This window comes from Notothenia coriiceps, unplaced genomic scaffold (assembly GCF_000735185.1).
Source record: "Notothenia coriiceps isolate Sejong01 unplaced genomic scaffold, NC01 NC01_scaffold00037246, whole genome shotgun sequence".
Classification (NCBI taxonomy): domain Eukaryota; kingdom Metazoa; phylum Chordata; class Actinopteri; order Perciformes; family Nototheniidae; genus Notothenia; species Notothenia coriiceps.
The window spans coordinates 20,137,756-20,160,046 of NW_011369947.1; the positions used below are offsets into that span (position 1 = coordinate 20,137,756).

Genomic DNA, 22,291 nt, shown 5'->3' on the forward strand with positions numbered 1-22,291 from the left:
ACACACACACACACACACACACACACACACTTAGTGAGAGGTGGGTGCTGTATCAAGTATCCACTCGTAGGATCAAAAGTTGTAAATGTTAAATGTGTGTTCATGCACTGCATTAAGTGACTTGCTCATAACTAAGTTTTCCACCACCAACACTATTTTGGAGGATGCAGTCTCCGCTTCAGGGGCTTAGCTGTGCTGAACATAAAAAAGTGTTGTGCAAGACAATTCTTCTATGCTGTTACAGCAAAAATCTTAAATGTGGTCTGGCTGACTGAGGGAAGAGTTTCCTGCAGGCAGCACTTACCACTGCTGCTAAGCTATTTCCTCTGGGAAACCTTGCAGTAAATCTCTGGGGGGGGGGCAGACCGGTGGTGAGAAGTGTTTTCAGTGAAAGACTCAATTCTGTGCTGGTATCGGGTATGACAGCATCGATGGGAGCCGACTTTAGCAGATGGCTGTGCAGGGTGCCTGAAATCATTTTGAAGGAATACTCCACCCACTTAATGAAAATATGGATCGTTCTCTCATGTATTCAAATAAATAGGGGTTGAATTTATTGTCAAAACTATAAACAAATATGTCTTTAAAAAAACTCTTTCACAAATGGTGAGGTAAAGCCCCAGTCGTATGCTCACTACTTCTTTACACACACTTGCTCTGTTGCTATACGTATTTCCCAATTTCTTCATTTTCACCTTAACAAATGTTATTTACTGTGGAAGTATGCAAGAGCAGTATTTATTTTTCTACCGTACGCCATGGACCTGGGATCAGGGGTATTTCCCTGACGATGCTACTTTGTAATGCAGAAGGAGAGCTAGTTAACATTAGCCGTTAGCTGAGGCTGACATGTTGCATTTAGTTAAATTATAATGATGACATTGAATTGTGGGATTTTATAGAATGCTTTCTAGGTAGACAATAAATGCTAGGGCAAGCAAAGACTTTGAGCAAACAATTAATTGCTTCAATGATGAAAATCTATTGCTAAAGATGATAAGGACTAATTGGCAAGCTACTTATACATTAGTACATTGAAGAAGCCCCATACGACTGAAGCAGCGTCTTCTTTCATTTTCACACTATATTTAGTATTTTCCCGTACAGCATGTGTTCTTGCCATGCTTTCAATTGCTCTTCACCTCCCCCTCCACTCTTTATTCTTGCCCTTGAATTTAATTTCTCCTTTTTCAGGGAGCCTATTTTTCTTTGCCTATTTATAGTTTATTGTTTGGAACATTGTGCAGAGCTCATCCTGACAGTTTAAACTATGGTGTCGCCTTAAACTATTAGTTCAGGCTGCGGCACCGAAGCAGAAATATGCAGCATCACTGCGAGCGCAAAGCAGGATCTCAGATCTATTTTGGGCTGTAATCTCTGCCCAAGGACAACGCAGCCTCCAGTGAGAGCCACGTCTGGGTCACACTCTAGCTACTGGACATCAGCATTTGTCTGCAGCTCTAAAAAAGCAAGACATGGCAGAAGCCCCGGGCATCGCTGAGACTGTCCAACAAACACAAAGCATCAGGCACTGCCAGCAGTTCTAAGCTGTCCCTGGATGTGGCTGCAGTTTAAATGAGGTAAGCTTTAGTCAGGTCAGGACACACTGCAGGGACAGTACAAGACTTCACACTCACATTTCTGATACAGGGACACATTACTGCACACTACTTCTTAGAATGAGTGACATTTGAATCTGCATCCTACCCATCAACGATGCGGCCATCGCTGCTGTCCAGAACTTCAACATCCTTGTCCCCGAGGCACCAGTTGACGCTGAGGCTGTCGTGCTTCGGGGAGATCACGGCCGGTCCCACGTAGTCGCCACACAGGAAGAAGATGTTGTGTTTCTTTTTGTAGGACGACGGCAGAATGTCCTCCCAACCATCACCCAGTCGCATGTTGGTGATGTTAGACACTTCTTCACAAAGGAACTTCTGGCCCCCTAAATAATCAAAACAAGCTCAGTATTTGTATTTGAACTAGGGCTGGGCGATATATCGAGTTTACACGATACATCGTGGATTGCACTCCATGCGATGTCGTAAATGACCACATCGTGTACATCGAGTATTATGTTGTCCAATCAATTTCCCGCCGCGGCCAAAATGAGCTTTCCTTTCTCCCTCATAGACACAGTCACACACGCAGGCACACACGCAGGCCCCGTCTAACTTGCACACAAACATTACACACATGTACAATGACAGAGAGCAGGGCTTGACATTATAAATGGCCCGCTGGCTCGGAAGCACTATTTAGACACCCCGGGCCAGCATAACGTACTTTCCACTTGCCCGCTCGGGCCACTAAAAATATTGCTTAAAAAAAATAAATTGTCCAGTGGTATAGGTACTTTGACAAGCAATGTTGTTAAATTGTTTCGTTTATTAACGCTACAACATAGCGTTTCGTGAGGCGGTTGTCGTTGTTGGGTGAAAGGCAAACGGGAGCCTGCTCGCGCTGGCTCCGCAGGAAACGCTTGTTGGCCGGGCAGCGCGGAGGCAGGTTTTCCCGTTTGGCCGTGAGCGCCGGGCAAAACTAGTCTTCTAANAGATCACGGCCGGTCCCACGTAGTCGCCACACAGGAAGAAGATGTTGTGTTTCTTTTTGTAGGACGACGGCAGAATGTCCTCACAACCATCACCCAGTCGCATGTTGGTGATGTTAGACACTTCTTCACAAAGGAACTTCTGGCCCCCTAAATAATCAAAACAAGCTCAGTATTTGTGAGATATCGCCCAGCCCTAATTTGAACACACAGGGGAAAGTACTCCATGTAACATGATTTAAGTCACCATTCCAAATTGTCATACAATTACAGCTTCACATATATTTCACTTAGTGTCTATAACAGCTTTGGAAATTAAACTACCTGTAAAATGCCAGACTTTGAGAGCTCTCATATAACTCTAGGCCAAGAATTAAAGAGACGTATTTCCTGAAATATAGAATAGCTTTAGGCTCTTTACCTAGCACGGCGCTAGTGATGTAGACAGGCTGGAGGAAGTGGCTCAGTAGTGCACCCTGCACCCCAGTGACGGTCCAGCTGCACAACTTGTCACTCCCGGACATGCAGCACACTTTGGCCCCCCAGTGGCTCGGGTCCAGGTAGGCAACAGGGACCAGCAGGCCCTTGGAATGGTAATGCAGCTTCATACTGGTCCAGATGTCGTTTGAAGGGCCCCTAATAGGGATGGGTATCGTTAAGGTTTTAACGGTACTACTACTTTTATCGATACCGCTTATCGATCCGGTAACATTGCTTTTTATTTAAATTAAATACATAATATTTCACATCAAATGAAACAACAACGTTTTAACAAATCGTATTAAATAATGTGATGACTGAACTGTAAACAGAATAGCTGAAACTTTAACAAAATAAATAACTCAGTTACCTCTAATCATTAACCTATGTTTGTATCATTGAGTTAACTCCGTGTGTTGCTGCTAGCATACATAACACCTGACGTGGAAACGTTACTCGTGGGGGGGCTACAGAGCTACTAGAAAGACAGTCGAACCCGGTGCATTTCTCCGTCTGTATGTGGAGCACTTTTGCTAAATGTTTAGACAAATTGCTCGTGTTACCGCCCTTACATGCTAAACTCTTTTTGCACTTTAGGTAACGAGCATCGAGACGGGTAAAGTTTAACCACACCTCGGAGCACGTTCTCTCCGCCATGTCCCCTGTGTGTGTGTGTTGCTGCATGTAGCAGCTGCGTGTGTGTAAACTGCCCCGCCCCCTCGCACAGACGGGAGATCGAAAATACTAAAAATAAACATAGACGCATTTTGCAGTCTTTTTAGAAACGGAGTTGGCGACACTAAAACTGCAACATAATGTTTGTGTAGCAATAATACACATGACATATTTTGTACATGTCTCCAGTACCGATAAAAAGACCGCTAACGTCGGAGCTTAACGGTACCACGGTCTTTAATAATTCAGCCCCGGGGCCCGTTTAATACCGGGGCTGGGTATCCATCCCTAGCCCCTTATCAGGAAAGACGGATGTGTTTCAGAAACCATTCTAACCCATTTACTTTACAAACTTAAACCATATTAACTAGTTAACCCCAAATAGTACATCTGCATTACATAACAAAAAAACAAGAAGTTATATATGACTCAACTTGAAAGAGATTATTTCCAGTTCTAATTTTAAGCGAATGTATTGACAAGTTTATGAAAATAAAGATTGCTTTTTTCTTGGATGAGATTCTCGATTTCTATCATCCGAAGACAATTTACACACTGACTGCAAAAGACTTCTTTCAACAAAGCCCAAAGTTGGGAATAAAAGAGTACTTGAAGTAGAGGTTCTTAGCCGCTCCTTCAGGACACTGATTGGTGTAAAGATGCAGACTGGTGTTGGGTTTCAGCTGAAGCTGGTAGCTGTCTGCACTCCTCTCCAAAACACAGTTCTCCTTAGCCTTTGGATCAGCATCAAAGAACAGCAGAAGCTGTTTGAACAGAAACCTGAACACAAGCCAGAAAACAGTGTGAGCCACGCAAGCACCATCAAAGGTTTAAAACAGTGAGTGTGCTGATCAGGGCTGCCTGCACTAGATAAAAGAGGCAATATTTATACATACTTAAGTTACGATCTTGTAAATGATGGCCTGTGCTGGGGTCAACGAAGCTGTTTCGTACCTTTTGAGAGCCCTTCTGGCGATGATGATGGCATGGCAGTCATGGACCATCGTTCCGTTGTAGCAGAGCCACTTGCTGCAGCTTGAACGGCCGGCTCCTAACGCCACCAGCGTGTAATGCTCACATGGACGACCTGCTGTGTCCAGCACCTCTGTAGGAAAATGACACTTTCTTTCTTTGACATGGACAATGATGTGCGAAATGGCATTCAACTACGAGGTGAAGAAGGGATGACACATGTTAAACAATAAACAAAAAAAGCTGCGATCAAAACTAAAAGGACATCCATAAACCCTCCTCATCCGTTTCCATTCAAACCATAGCTGGTGACTCAGAAGATTCAGAGGTTATAAAATAAAAATCTTGACTTTGAATAAGAAAAGCTAAAATAACTAATGGCAGCTCTTTGCCATCAAAATGTCAAAATCGTGGTTGGCACTGGCAAGCTTGGTGATTAATTCAGGGATGTTGCTATTCTGAGAATGGAGTAACATTCCTTAAAGGAGTGAACTGAACAGAAATGTTTTTGACGATCATTTATAATACTGTACAGTTTCCTAAAGTCAGGTTTTCTATGTCTATGGAGACTCAATTCGGATGCAGCCAATCAAATCGTTCATAAAGAAGTGACATCAGTGTTCTGTATTAGGAAGATCAGACTGGAAAAAATTTTTTTTAACTAACATACTGAAAGTGCTTACCTCTTATCAAGACAAATGCTGCCATGTGGCTCTTACAGCCATGGAAGTCGGGACACATCTTCAGCAGGTTGTCAAACATCTCACTACTTAAAGCTGCCATCTGGTTCTTGTGCAAGTCAGTTTTCCAAACTAGGAGAAAGTGAAAAAACAAAAAAACAGCTGTATTTAGAGATAAATATATTTTGGACACCACCATTTCAGTGCAGTTTTCTAAAAAACCCTTTTAGACTTTTTCCAGAATCAGGGCATAACAATTTAAGCAGACAGTAATACCTGTAGTCCTTAGTTTCAGTCGCTGTCATTTAAAATCTTGTCAAAAGGACAATACATATTTTTAACCATTTAGCAAAACAAATTAAATATGTTGTATCTATCTGTAAGGTTGAGTTCAGCAAATGGAGAATGCATTATTGCATATGTTTTACAGACAATTAAGTCCAAATCGTCTTTTTATTTTATTTTACTCAGTATTGCTAGCATGAGGTATTGAGGTCTGAGAAGATCATTTTCAGTTTGTGTTGCAAGATGTGAATTGCTTCTGCTGTCCAGACTACACCTGCAGTTATTCCACTATTGTGTGACCTGGACATAGAAGAGCATTGACCAAAATAAGTAGGCGGAAATCCAAAAGTCCAGAGCAGTTATTCCCTGCCCTTAAGACTACAAGAGCACCAGACACATCTATCCACCTTCAGTCTGGGTGCTCTCGTCAGGATTAGGATCCTTGATCTGGTCCAGGATGAGCTCTTCATCGGAGTACAGACATTCGACCGGTGAAAAACCACAGAGAGAGAGGGCAGCATGGTCATCATCCGAGTACTCATCCTGAAAAAAATAAACATTATCATTCTGGTAAAAAAAGGGCAGTGCTATTTCTTCTCCACAACCTACATCTCTAGTGTTTCTCTAGGAAAGAAAGTTGTAGTCAAATCAATATCAGCACATGTAAACAGACTGTTAGGGAGAGATAATGAGACAAAAAGGACAATGTAAATGTGAGATTAACATTGAGAACGTTTTGCTGTTCCCGGCTTAAGAGACAAAGTGGCTGCAGATGGCTTTGTACCCCTCCATTTAGCTGGAAAATGATATCAAGAACTGCTCTACTTGCCAGTCAAATAATATGCTGTTTACTATCACAGATGTTGAGATTTTACACTGTCGTCATATTTTCAAATAAAGCAAAATAGGGATATTTATTCCTTTGTAATTTCAAGTTGTATGTGCAGGACAAATTCCACATGAAAGCAGAAAATTGCATATTGTGTTTCATATCCAGGAAATTGGCTACTGCCGGCTGAATGTGACAGATGCTTATTGCATCTCGGCTTTCGGAATTGAATATCTCAGGTGAAGGCCTGAACACCACTTTAATAATGGGAAAGTATTATTTTTATTTATTTACCTCATCTCCTGATAGGATGTTGCCAAAAGGAAGTTGATTGTTGAGTTTTGGAAGAGAAGTCTTCTTATTTTTTGGTTCATCACCTTCTTCATAAAGTAATGCCTCTTTCACTTGGTCAAAGGAAGCAGGTAGATCTTTCCTGAGATGGTAACATAAACAAATAAAAACATTTGACATTGTAAATGTAAATAGTACTTCAAAAGAGTAGAGGATATAAGAAAAGATTAACAATTGTATGTAAATCAAAAGGAATGTAATATGGAATCACATTTACATTGCAACTCAAAATTAAATAAAAATATGTTTGATCACAGTAAAGATAAAGCTTGCCCTTTCTGGTGTAAACACAATACAACACTTTCGCATTTTCCATTACCTCAGCCCGGCAGCATCGCTGTAGAAGGGCCCTTCGTCTGTCAGCTGGACCCGAGGAATGCGAAAACTAGCAGCACCTCTCCTTGGACTGTATTTAAGTGAGTCCTGATCTGCCATGCTTATGAAGCAACCTGTAGAAACATTTAAATTAAGTTAGTGTGATGGTTTCATATTTAGCCTTGCCCAAATAATCAACAAAATGCTTTATTTAACAAATGCCCCAAGATTAAGAGTCCTGTTGTTTTAAGACTCAATTGCACTAAACCTGCAGGTTGTTTATCATAAAGAAGTCAATTGTTAGTCAAGATAGTTTTTTTTTTATAGAATATAGATATTGGATGTCACTGGTGTAAATTAACCAAGTAGATTTACTCGAGTACTGTACTGAAGTACAATTTTGTGGTACTTGTACTTTACTTGAGCATTTAAATGGTGTGCTACTTTGTACTTCTACTCCACTACAATTCAGAGAAACATAGTGTACTTTTGCACCACTACATTTATGTAATACCTTTAGTTACTTGTTGTTTGTTTAATGTTTAATTTACACATTAATACATCAATTACTATATTAAAAACATGTAATATATTATTCTGAAATGGATCGATCTGCTCAATGAGTATTTTTACTTTTGGTACTTTAAGGTAGGGTAGGTAAGAATGGAGAAACCAGCTCGAGTAAGCTAGAATTTGAAAGTACACAACCGAAACAAATCTGCCCCTTCCTTCAGACTTCCTTACAGAGCCCCTCCTCCAACACACACCAACGCGCACATGACCAATGAGGGCACGAAATAAGTTTGTGCACAGATGGAAGGCTCACAGGCAGGTAGGCCATCCAATTGTCTGACCCGGGCCAGATCAGACAATTGGTCTTGCTTTTTACAGCGCCACGGCTTCCATTAATGAAATATTTGTATATATTTATTTTCAAAGCATCTAATTTATTCATTGCTATCGGGATGTTAAGAGCATCCCATGGGATATAACAAAAAGTGTTTCTGAAGTGAATTACCTACACTCTGGTACTTCTACTTAAGCACAACATCGAGTACTTTTTACACCTTATTTTTTTGTAGGGCAATGATTTATAGGTTCCTATGGAAGCCCATTTCCACCACTTGAAAAAAATTAAATCCCCATGAAAAGTCATAATGATGAGATAAAAAGTCATAATAATGAGATAAAAAGTCATAATGATGAGATAAAAAGTCGAAATTATGAGGTAAAAAGTCATAATGAGATAAAAAGTCATAATTATGAGACAAAAAGTCATAATTATGAGATAAGAAGTGCGCATGCACTGCAATGGCGCCGTCTTCAAAGGTCCCTTAATCACCTTGCTGCTCTCCACCATGCAAACGGCATCTAGTCCTAAATAAGGTAACTATTACAGGTGACTTTTTTAAATGTTAGATGTTACATATAGCCTATATTGCAGCTAAACTACAACAATGCAGTCCATATAGCTTTGACATTAACTGTTATGAACTATAATAAATATGCCTATAGTTTTGTGGTAACGTTCACGGGTGAGTTAGGCTAGCAACTCACAGCAGCAGTATGCCTACACTATTGTCATTAGTGGCGTGAACGTTACCACAAAACTATAGGCATATATATTATAGTTCATAACAGTTAATGTCAAAGCTATATGAACTGCATCGTTGTGGTTTAGCAGCAATATAGGCTATATGTAACATCTAACATTTACAAAAGTCACCTGTAATAGTTACCTTAGGACTAGATGCCGTTAGCATGGTGGAGAGCAGCAAGGTGATGAAGGGACCTCTGAAGACAGCGCCACTGCAGCGCATGCGCACTTCTTATCTCATAATTATGACTTTTTATCTCATAATTTCGACTTTTTTTATCTCAATGACTTTTCATGGGGATTTTAAATTTAAGTGGCGGAAATGGGCGCCCATAGGTTCCAGCCTTTTAGTCATGACAATTGGTTGCTTTGGTCTTTTTCATACCACTCAAAAAATAAAAACAGTATTTAAAAAAATATTTGAACCACATGATTAACCAGCGAAATTGCAAAGATAAGTTGAGTTTTTAAAAAAGGACCAGTTTCTAGTCAAATATTCGTGCATTTCCAAGTGCCGCAAACGAAGGAAAAGGACGCAGAGTCAAGCTAACGACGAACGTTAGCTAGCGTGACTTAGCTGCCAACTGCACGAGACTTTCAGTAAATGCTTCCTAAGCGACAGTCATAAACGTTTGCACATATTTGAGATGAAACTGTGAAAGGAAACGTTTCACTGAACGTCAACTAGTTTATTTAGTTGTTGCCCCTCGAAACTGTGAAGTAATGTTTGCTAACGTGTTAGCTAGTAGCAAGCGTTATCTTGAATGTGCTCAACTGGCGTTCGAACCTCTCCAATCTGAGAAAAAACATACAAACGTCGAGCTTGAGGTTTAACGATCTTAACTTTCAAAAATATTGTGGCCACATTTAAGTTAAAGTTTACCTTCGGTCTTAAGACGTTCCTCCAACCTGAGAAAGATGTGAAAGACGTGGTTGTTCTCCACGTGTTCGGATCCAAAGCCGAGATGAGGGCGTGGTGAAACCTGGCAACCTTGGAGGCAAGTGAAAGGGGGATGTGTTCTTGAAATGATGTCAAAAAACCTTAGTGTAACATTTCCATTTGTCACAACAAATCTGCACGAATTTGACCCTGCAACGAGGTACATTAAGGTCGGAGGTGGAAGAAGAACTAATATATTGTTAAAGTAGAAGTACCAGAGTGTAGGAATACTCTGTTACAAGTTAAAAGTACGAACGTATTAGCATAAAAATATACTAAAGTACCAAAAGTAAAAGTACTAATTTTGCAGATTGGCCCTATTCAGAATTATATTTCTGTTTTGATTATAATTATTAATGCATTAAAGTGTTACAAACGCTGATTTTAATTGTATGCTGCAGGGTTGTGAATACAAGTGTTAAGTATATTTCACATCATTATTCCAACTCTGCAAATTAACTAAAGGTATAACATAAATGGTAGTGTGGTAGAAGTACACATACATACATACATACATACATGTATGTATACATACATATGTATACATACATACATACATACATACATACATACATACATACATACATACATACATACATACATACATACATACATACATACATACATGATGCTTGGCAAACATGGTAGGTCTCAAATGTATTTTGAGTAAAACAGCTTGAAAAGATTTACACATTACGAATGTGCTTTGTCAACAGGCTCAATGCTGTACAGTTTTGCCTGCAACAGAAGAGCTGTGACAATGCATTTGGGAAACACTGTCCCTGAACAGAACATGTTTTAGAATGTTTATACAGTATCTTGTATGCCACTACTCTTTTATGTCTTTCACCACAACATTTAATTCCAAAACTATGGCCATAAATAAGTTGCCAGAACAGCCTACTCTTCTGGGAAGACTAGAACCCTGATTAGGAAAATATGTCCATTACTCCAGTTCATCCCCACTGTGTTGAATGGTTTTAATGTTAGGGCTAGAGCAAGCCATTCAAGTTCTTTCACATTGAAGTCTAGAAATAATTTCTGTATTGATCTTGCTTTGTGCACAGGTGTTTTGTCATGATAGAACTGCTGCCACAGTTGGATTATTGTCTAAAATATCTCTGTTTGCCATGGCGTCATCCTCGCCATCGATCGACTGGAACTAATGGGACTTGTCAAAACCATGAAACAGCCCCAGACCAAATGTAGCATGTGGAATCTTCTTTTTATTTATTTGTAGAGTCACTTGACATACTTTCCCCATTATACAGTAGTAGTTGTAATTGGTTGGCAATTAGTGGATGGGCATATAACATTTGAAAAATACTACAACTCAACATGATGAAATCAGAAATAACCAGGGGGATGTCCACACATGTTGGTTACATGGTTAAATATAGTGTCCAATCTCTGTTCACACTGTTAGCTCTATGTGGAGGTCACCATTTGGGTAGAATTTAGATTGAATTGGGGAAATGGAAGGAAAGGAAAGAGCCGGTCAGTCATATTTTATGTATGGAGCAATAAATAAGCAAATAGGTACAGAATGGTTTGGTGATTTCTATGAATTTTAAGTATTTTCTGCAGCATAAATCTGTGTGATTTATAACAATATACAAACCAAAGCATTCACTAAAGAAGCCCTAACGTTGAAATTAGTTTGCAGTTGTAACATTAAATCCCTCACTAAGCCGCGTATAATTGTGTGGCATTATTTGCAGCAGATAAATGTTTCCCTGATCATTGTGAAACTCGAGACTGAACTCTATTTCCCTTCCCTTCACCTCAAAAGATAGCCTTCATATCATTCTCTCCTGAGCCAAATGAGAATTTCTTCAGAGCCTATGTGTGTGTCTGTTTCACATGAGACTTTGAAATGTTAAGTCACTCCCATCTCATGAGAGCCAGCTGAGGTGCAATGGAAAACTATCCCATGTGCCATCTTCATTTTCAATACCAGCTATTCCCTCCCTGACTCCCCTCTCTTTGTCTTTTTATATTCCCCTTTCTCTCCCTATCTATATTTTCTCTGGTTTCACACCCACACACTGGCTCACATGCTGGGAGATTTCCCTGTTTATTTTATTTGGTGGGTGACCATGAAACAGTAATGGCAGAACACCGTAGAGATATTCAATATGTTTTCTTTCTGTTCAGGCACTGTGTTTACGAAATACATTGTCACAGCTATTCTGTTGGAACAGGGACAGGCAAAACTGTGAAATATTGAGCCCGTTGACAATTTTTCTAAACATATGTCATTGTGTGCATGAGTGTGAAGTGGGATTGTGGTTGGATGTGTTTGTGTTTTAGTGTGATAAACACAACTAGGCACAGTTGATGAGCATTATCATTGATGCTCAATTGTCAGCGATATCACGGAGATGTATTAATTTATGCTAATTGGCACTGGAAAAGAAAACCTGAATTTCAACCAACTGGATTTTCCCTTGGCGCTTAACAGTGATTTTCCCTCTGATTTCCACAATGTGTGGCTGCTGCAATGTGTAGTGTGTGTGTGTGTGTGTGTGTGTGTGTGTGTGTGTGTGTGTGTGTGTGTGTGTGTGTGTGTGTGTGTGTGTGTGTGTGTGTGTGTGTGTGTGTGTGTGTGCGTGCGTGCGTGCGTGCGTGCGTGCGTGCGTGCGTGCGTGCGTGCGTGCGTGCGTGCGTGCGCTTCTCAAGTGTGTCTCAAGGTGGTTAACTCACCAACTGACCTTTTTGACATGATGATTGTTTACCAAGCATTATGTGTGTCTAAGAAGATGAATTATTTATAATGAAGCATAAATACTCATGACACACGAGCAGTAAGCAAGACAATATTCAGGATTATTTCCCAGTTTAATCCAAATTTGTATCATTTATAGCGCAAGTTACTGCACAGAGAGGCCTGCATTTCTGAAAATCATGGTTGGTAAACATTTTAAAGCACATTAAAAAGCATATTCCTTCAATGTGCGCTTCATAAAAAGTTGAAAATTCAACATCACTGACATTTAATTTTGTTTTTTTTATTCTGCTGCAAGTAGCGGGGTGGAATAGTGACACCATACTTGGTGATTTATGCTCTCCAAAAAAGAAAACTTTGACGTACATAAGCCTTTCATTCTTCTCTAAGTGTTTCAGACTTTCTGGTGAATATAAAAATGAAATTCGGAAATCTGAAACTGATTTGCAACTGGGTCACTGCCTCCATGCACAACTGAACAGGGATAATTGGACATTCATATTCCTTTCCCTAAATGCATTTTTTGACAGGCCTTTCCCAAGGCTCACCACTAGAGGGTAAAAGTCCTTCACTCATTCACTCGGTTTATTCCTGATACTCACATATGACCTACAAATCAGCAGCAGCAGCAGCAGCAGCAGCAGGCAGAAGGGAGGGAACAGAGAATGAGGGGCTTGGGATTCAGCATTCCCAAAATGTTCATTTTATCCTAACACTATTGTACAAAACCTCCTTCTTCTTCTCTTAGTAACAGTAGCATTTGTACTGTATGTAGTAAACATTTTTTTAGATACATATAATTCGGCCACAACAGAAGTCCAATTCATGTATATTCAGAAATAATGTCTCTCCCTGAAAAGCATACAATTTGACCTCAAATTGTGCAATTGAAAAAGAGAAATGCATAATCTTTTAAAACACGGTTAATGTATCTAAATTATCTTAATATCTAAAAGTTGGATTATACAAATCATTACTACATTACAGATATTCAAAGTAGTATTCTGGTGAATTTAAAAATCATATTACAAGAGGCATAGTCAAATCTTTGGTAATCCTTCAAAAATAATTTATAAAATAGCAGCATCATCAGGACAAGATATATGTCTAATACTTTCTTTAATAAATGAATAATACTGACACACAATGACCCTCCTCCTATCACCCTTGGCTGTACTTCAGGTACACTCATCAGCAAATGTTTAGAATGCTAACAAGCTAAACTAAGATGGGGAAGAGCCTTAGATTTTAATTGTGAACATGTTAGCATGCTGGCGTTAGCAATTTGCTCAAAGCCTCACGAGCTGCTAGCATGCCTGTAGACAATTGCTCTTGTCCAAATACAGTTCAACATTATTTAATTTTCATATCTTGACATCTCCTATCCAAAATGTATTGAAGACTGAAAGGTGACTAAGGTCTTGGTTTTTCTTTTTCTTCACACTATATCTGCTTCATCTTTAGATTGAAAATATTACATTCACGTAAAAAATGATGCGATTCTATACTTGTGACACATCCACAGACGACGAGTATACAAGATGCCAACATGTGTGATACAGATATATCACATGAAAGGATTGACTGAATTTGTGTTCATTTCAAGGGTTTGTGTGAAAAAGAAAAAGAAAACTAGACAGGTGGTCGTGTGCACTCTCACACCTGTGTTTTCTTTTAATCTCAAGAAAAGCAGTGTATTGCAGTGAGAAACAGATCAAGCTCTTTCACCAGAGCAGGAAGAAAGAGGCTGGTGTTGGTTCTGTTTTTTGATGTGCCGCCATCCAACTGTGCCGGGCAGAATCTCAAAAAGGAGGTGGCTCGTGATATTAGGATGCACACAGTGGTCCTAATATCAGCTTGACTTGAAGCAGAGAGACATTACTGACCCATACTAGGCTGGCCTCTCAATCTAATCACGCTGAAGGGAGACAGGAAAAATTGATTATGCACTAATTTCCGTTGACTTTCCACTCATTTTAATCTCTCTCAGCAGACAGAAACTGCAGGGTTGAGAGTTTATGAAGAGCCGTATGTGTTGATGCTTAGTGCTTCTTCTTCCTCTATCTCCTACAGTCTCCCCCTGACTCTCTGCAGCTGCTGCTTCATGCATCTTTAAAAGATGAGAGGGAGGCTCCACTTTCTCACGCCATGTATGACGAGGAGGGAGTCAACGCAAGACAGATGAAGGAGAAACAGTAGGTGTATAACCCACATACAACATATACGCACTCTACTGCAATATCTTGGTAAAAAAAAATGAAACATCCTTTGTCTCTTTTCTTTTCTTTTCTTTTGTGTCGTGAGGTATTCCCCAAATCCTCCTCTTCCTCTGCATTTCGTGCCGCTCTCGGTGAATCTCATCAGGATAATTATTTGCGCACAGGCATCCAAGGCACGAGCATCTGCCTCTCCTTCTGTTGACCTCCCCCAGCCTCCCCCACATTTTTTTTAACTTTTCCATCCTCCTCTCCTGTCCTCTCCTGTCCTCTCCATTCGAACACACCTATCACTTCTCCTACCACCCTCTTATGCTTCCCCTCTAACTCCACTCTTTATTCTCAGGGTATTTATTTGATAACTAGAGCATCTCTCACATTCATTAGCCGCTTCACAGTCTTTGCAAATTGCAAACATATTCTGCATTTAAATGTGAGAGGAACTGATACAAAGAGGGAGGGATGAAACAAAGTGGATATGAAAGGTGACAACCAGAAAAGAACATTTTTGAATAAAATAGAAAATATGCCTTAAAGAATAAGGATAATCTGCAATATGCGTATAAAGAGTGTTGAAATATTGATGTTGTGTTAATATTATACATATTTTAATATTGTTTTGGCAGATGTTATGCTCTCCGTTTTTTTATCCGTCCGTCTGGGTGGCTTTTCACTTTCAATTGGTTCAACTTTTTTTTTGTACGCTTTTGTACAGCTATGGTCTCTCTCTCCATCTCCCTACACTCGTTACTTTTTGTGTAAATCATTTACCAAACAGGAGAACAAATCTCAAAATAAACACAGTTAAAGAAATAGTTTGACTAATAGCATCAACAACAAAAAATCTAATTTTGTGTAGATAACACAATACACAGTAATCGCCAGTTAAGATCTTATACTGTGACAGGCCTAATGCTTACATTTGATCGCTAATACCAACATTTTGTAAATAGTATATTTGTTCAAGCCTTAAGTCTGAGACCTATAGTCCATGTTTTTCAAGTGTAACTGTGCTTGAGCTGTAGTTTCAGCACAGACAGGAGATAGTACAAACTGTTATGTGATATGCAGGAGCCTGTGCAGTGAACAGTTTGAACTGCGCATTAGGAGAACATCCGGCTGAAAGTTATAGTTGTATCATTTTACATATCATAACTGCCAGGTGAAAACTCTTATCTCCAAAATGTCCTGGCTTTGCAGGATCTATAATATAAAGATCACAACCCTTACAGGATTATTTTAAAGTGGAGTAATGAGGTTTACATTCAACAGAAAAGATGGCCTCCGCTGTTAGACTCTTTATGTCTGCCTTTAAATGCCTTAATGGTATCGATATTGCAGCAGAGGTGTGTAGATACCTATCCAGGGATCACAATACTTTCCACAAAGCATATGGTCAACAGATGCTGACCCTGTATTATCACATTTAAGATGATAGATGTGTCTGTGTAGGTAGGACCAACACATTACTGACCAGAGGCACTGCCAGGAATCCAGGAATCAAATTAAAGGGGGAAGTGACTCCCACTTATGAAACCATCTCGGCCTGAGATAAAAACCAGCCCACTCTGTTACCATCTCAACCATTGAGGGAAAAGAACAAAGGTGATCAGTCCACACTCCCAAAAAGACAACAAATAATGTGACACTTAAGACAATAGATACTTTGTTAATCACCTGAGTCCCCTGTTGCCAGTTGAAGCTTATTCCTGCTGTTTTAAGTTCTGTTGACAGTGCACAAAGCCAGGTTAGTAACCGTCAACATAGCTATCACGCTGGCAGGCTGGCAACATCACAACACAGATTTGCTGACGATTTAAAAAAAGTGTGTTTTGGACGTAAACCTGTGTGCTCCCACATTGTACCCTGACAGTGCACCATGCCAGTTTCAAGCCATACTAGCAGAATGGCTCTAGAGCAATGTCCATCTGTTTGTAGGTCTACTACTTTGGTCCAGACTGAAATAAGAAAACAGCTACAGTATGAGATGGATGTCAAGAAATGTAATCCCAATGGCTTTGGAGACCCCCTTAATTTGACTATTGTGTCCAAATGAGGTGGCTATTTGTCTTTTGACTATAATACCTCAACTGTTGGATAAAATGCCATTGAATTTGGGAGACATTCAGGATGATCTGTAACCATTCCTAGAATTATAGCTGCTAAATATCACCATGTTAGCATTATCGTTTTGAGCATGCAAGCATTATGGTTTCAACATTTACAGTCTTCTAGAGCTGCTAGCATAGCCAAAGACTTTTAGTCTTGTTTTGTTTTCCCATAAAGCCCTGTCTCCTCATATCTTTAAAGCCATATAACAGCCTCATATTTCAGGCCTGTCCAGAAGCATCACCGTCTTCACCTTCCCTTCTTGCTATATGTCCTTGTTACACCCATTGCATCTGTTGGAACATTTCTCTGGCACATGCTGTGCTATAAATAGCAAAATGGAATATGCAATGAATTTGGTGCTTTGAAACTACTGCAAGATACTACAGAGGGCTTGGATAGACCTTTATGATCTTCACGGTAGTCAAGGTAGATGGCCTTCCCAACGTATCTATCCAACCAGAACAAGAGATGTTGAATAATAGATTTAGTGCTGATCGTTGAGTTGATAGAGAGGGAATACATTTTGATAAGGTTGATGGGTCATTTATCAAGATGAAAATGCAGAATATTCACAGGTTCCATTTCTATACTGTAAGATTTGGCTGTTTTTCTCTCTTTGTATCATTGTGACATTATTATTTTTAGAACCATAATGGTTCAAATATTAGCTAGTTCATAAAACTAGTCAACACATTCATCGATAATAAAGATAACCTCCACTCACACATAGATGTTAAGCAAAGATGCATTTATTTTCCTTCAAAATACATGTATTCAGTATATGATGCGTGACAGGATAGCACTACGTATAGCATTGACTAAAGAGGGTTTCTCATCACAGAGAGTGATCTTTGTCTCACACAAAGACATTACAATTAGAAGGAAAAAAGAGGAAGGGAAAGAGAGAAATATGAGACTTAGTTAATAGGAGGCACAGCTAATCAAACATCTAATTATATGCCCATAAAATGAATAGAATGGAGGACAACATTACAGAATGGGGGAATCTTTCACGCATATGCTGAACAGACTCGCATTACACTCTGGGTAAAATGTGGGGGGATGGGAACTCCTGCTCATAGCCACAGCAGGGGATGTGCAGTATGCATATTCAGGAATGCATACAGTATGGCTTACAGTACCATATAGAGGCTTTTCAAGGGCATGCACTGCACACAATCTATTGACAAACTCATATTTGGTGGTATACATTTGGAATAAAATGGTGAATGTGATCCAAATGAAACAGAAGGCGGTTGATATAAGGCGTTCTGAATGTGTAAAGTGCAAAACAGAACAGTCTGTGGAAGTGAAACATGGAGGCAGATGCATCTATAAGGCATTTCCATGGCTCAGACATATCAATTAAACATCAATGGCCAGCGGGGCAGTGCTCGGACTTCGCTGAACCTACAGTCGATGAATTCCAAGAAAGATAATTCAACAAAGACTTAATGTCTAAAAATAGGGCTGTGTCAATTAAACATAAATTAATACATGATTGTTTGATGTGTGTGTGTGTGTGTGTGTGTGTGTGTGTATGTTCACTGGGTCTTTCCCCTGAGCGGTTCTGTTCAGTTCCTCTCCAAGGTGACGCCGGTTACCATGGCAGCAACATCAGCCCTATGAATCTCTCCCTTTTCCTCTTCCTACCCTCGGTCTTTCTCTCTCTTTCCCTACTCCCATCTTTCTCTCTCTCTCCACCTCTTTTCCATCTTTTTTTCTGCCTCTCATCCTTCTATCTCTCTTCCTCTTTTCTCTCTGCTGCCTCCATCACACACTACAGTAAGCAGGCCACCAGCCTTCATTTACATGACACAGTTGGTCCACGGCCAGACTCTCTCGGCTCTGGCAGCGAGATATATGGAAATTATGGAGATGTTACACATTTTACCACAATGCAATCCCACAATTCCTCCATAAATACTCGGATGGATCTCCTTATCTCCGACCTTTATTTCACTTTTTTGTCACTTTGTCCTTCTGCTTTGTTGCTTTACAAAAGAAACACATTTTTAAACTGAACTCCACATCTATCCCCAAAAATAGTCTAGTGTATTGGTTACACTTTTTACTGGATGCTTTTCTTTTATTACATTTACTGTGGGTCACATTTTCTATTATCAACACCATCATTTGTATGCATCACAAAACCCAGTGTATTTTAAATGCAGCCTCTCTGTCAGTGCTTTAATTCCCCATTCTGTGTGTTTTTGCTCTGTTTCTGGTTAATGAAAGCCTTTGTTTTTCAGATATTCCCAGTGATCTTCATCATTCATCAGGCTTTTCATCTACTCGTTTCCATTTAGTTTGAACAATGAAACAACACGCGCCGTCAGTATGAAAACAAAAAGAACAGACGGAAGAGAGAGCAGTGTAATGTAGACGAGTGATTTCCATTCCCAGCAGAAATCAATACAATGAGATCTAACATCTTGGCAACGTGTGTGTAAGAGTGTACTCTATTTGCTTTCAGGAACATGTGTGTATATGTGCCTTTGTGCAGCATGCATGTTAATATATGCACCTGGAGATCAAATCAAAGATGTGTCCTTTTTACGTTTTGTGTCATCTTATCCGTGCGTATGTGCGTGTGTGTGTGTGTGTGTGTGCGTGTCTAAAACAGAGAGCCACAGCCAGAGCAGTAATCAATACTGACTGTAAATGATGGCTATAATGGGACCATGCCCGTGGTGGGTCATTGCATGAGTGACGTGGACCGATCATGTGTGTGGAATGGATGTAGTGCTGGTATTTGATCCTGTGTGTCTGTGTGTGTGGTTAAGTGTGTGTGTGTGTGTGTGTGTGTGTGTCCTTCAGTTCAGGGCAAACAGAGAGGGTGTGGTTGGTGGGCAGACTGGGTCCCAGTCTCAGTTCTGGGTGTACGATAACAGTAATTCAATTGAGCTGGCGAGCCCTGGCCTGTGGGATTCACTGCCTGTGGGTTGGTGTGTCTGTGTTTGTGTGCGTATTGTGTGCGTGTGTGTTTTGTGTGCGTGTGTGTATTACTCGTCATTAGGCAACCTGATATCCTCCAGGCTCTCTCCTCAGGTCTGAATGAATAAGTGATCAAGGTCTGTGCCACCGTGTGTGTTCACGTTTGTGTATTTTTGTGGATTCTTTTTGCATCCTATTTCCTTTCCTCATCCATCTTTATGTTGGCTTCATTCTGACTCTTTCTCTCAGTGTGTTTTTGTAATTATTTTAGGCCTATGGGCCATATTTTGCCCTTTTTGTTCTCCTGCCCTTACATTTTCTTTTCTACTTATTTTACTTTTGAAATACTTTCTTAATTCAACTTGTACCATTGTCTCTGAGCAGATTACACTTGCTTGATTCTTTTAGAGTTCTCTGGTTCTTTATTTGATTTTCTAATACCCGAAAGCCCCCTTTGGGTTATACTGTACCTTTACCCAAATTACAGCACATACTTTCTATCCAACCTCTGATTCTATCTAGAAATTCCTCCAACACAATAGAGATGATAGTTGGAAGTTGGTTTATTTGTTGTGCTAAAAGCTATGAAACATCACATTTGTTTTATTGGGCCTAATAATTCCACATAAGACCAACTTGATTGAACCTTTTAGAGGTTAATGAGGAGGTTTTTTTTGTAACGTAGGTCAAATAACCCTCAATATTAAAAGAAAACGTCCTCTCCTCCTTCTTATTGTTGCTTCCATCCCCTGCTCAACTCCTCGCTGCCTCTTTCAACGACTCCGCTGAGCCGGTCCTTGGCAGCCGACCGTCCGCTGCGGGCCAAGGGCAAACAAATGGCAGCCTCCCTCAGCAACAGCACGACACTCTGACACACACATGCATAAGCATGGCTGGACGTAGCCAGATCACCCACCCATGAGCATCAGAGGCACATACAGTCCTGTAGATGCAGTATGCCTGCACATATACCAGCATGGACAAAAGCACATGAGCAGTCATCCATGCATGTATACGGCAGACTCTGGCCACACACAGAGAGACGGAAATACTGTGGGGACACAAACATGCACTGCACTGCCGATCCCTGTGGCTTCATATTCTTGTAATCCTTGGTTTAATATGAATCCAGACCTAAGCTCTGCCTATTTTCCCAAGAGATGTGACCATGGCCTGTTTTCACTGGGACACAGTCATTTAGCCTACACACATACAAACACACACATTCAGGGAGGGATCAGGCTTTTTTCATGCCAACTAGTCCCAGATTGGGCGCTCATAGTGACAATGTAATGAGTTGAGACCAATATGTTGCCTCCCTTTCTGCCTCCCTTGTTTCTTTCTGCCTCCTTGAGCGTCAGGATCCCTTTTTCCTGCATTTCCTGCCTTGGAGCATCTGACAAACTCCCACTGTGCCCACTTATGTGTCTCCAGCAACTGTCACATGGCTTGTGTCTGACATGTCTGTGAAGCCCACTTATCACAAAAATATATTCCTACTGCAATGCAACATGTCAAAACCAATGTGCAAGCCGTCCTTTGAGTGAGCCATGTATTTGTATTCACCAGTTCAGAGTTTGAATACTGATATGGCTTGTCACTGCCTTTCACGGCCCATTTTTAAAAACTAATGATGTGTTTTGCAACAGGGTGAAATCAACTTGTATTCACCTATTCACTTGCATTAGTAACTAAACTGTCACATAAAAGTGACAGAATTATAATAAAATCCTTACTTTTAACATTTCAAACACCCGATCAAACACCCGATTAATGGTAAAGTTATTACAGTTTTAGATTTTATGAGTAAATTGCTAATATATTTACATAAAAAGTTGGATTTTTGGGGGGCATTTTTGCGTTTATTTGTCAGGGGATTGTTTAGAAATGTGGTAGAGAAAGTGGGGAGAATGACAGGCAACAACGGTCCCAAGGCCATAATCAAACCTGGGATGTAACTGTTAATAGGCATGCGTTGTAACCCCTCAGCTTACAAAGGATCATACATTTTAGAATTTTAATCAATGTGATATTAGGAAGTCATTATTACAAGTCTATATTAGTCTATATGATCTGGTGTCCATATCATCCTTCATGATGTAGCTGCATATATTTTAAAACGTTTCAATATATTGAGATGCGGAACAACACCTTATTATTATCCCAAATCTGTAATGGTTAATTCTGTACAGTATGTGCAGTTCTGACAAAATGACTCCACACTGTGTTTTTACTTCAAGATAGAAAAATATTCAGTAACTGCACAAGCACATGAAAAAAACTATTCAAAACCCCCCGGGTTGCTTCTTTTAAAAATGACTGCTAAATATATAACTGTTTGACACACTTAGCACCACATTTATTAAGTCGACTATGTAGTAATTAACATGATGCTTCAGCCGTGCGTGGGAGGCTATCTTTTCAGCTAAATATCATGGTGCTAAGATGCTAACATGCTGATCTTTAACTGTTAGCTTATAAATATTCAGTTCTGTCACCTTAGTTTAGCATGTAGGCATTCATAATAATTAGCACTTAACACACAGTACAGTTCAGTTGAGGGTGATGGGAACAGCTATTCTGCCATAAACTAACCTATTGAATAAAATGACCTTTTTAACCG

At 40.0% G+C, this 22,291-nt stretch overlaps 2 protein-coding genes across 4 annotated transcripts in view; one reads left to right on the top strand and one right to left on the bottom strand.

Moving 5' to 3' along the window:
- adad2 (adenosine deaminase domain containing 2) overlaps nt 1-1,938 on the bottom strand; it is a 2,985-nt gene extending 1,047 nt beyond the window's left edge. Inside the window, exon 1 of the mRNA XM_010795189.1 lies at nt 1,708-1,938. Within this exon, the coding sequence (XP_010793491.1) occupies nt 1,708-1,901 (194 nt within the window). The 5' untranslated portion in view covers nt 1,902-1,938. The remainder of the gene's footprint in view (nt 1-1,707) is intronic.
- Nucleotides 1-22,291, top strand: part of gtpbp3 (GTP binding protein 3, mitochondrial) — a 633,967-nt gene that overhangs the window by 44,016 nt on the left and 567,660 nt on the right. The gene's annotated exons all lie outside the window — the stretch shown is intronic.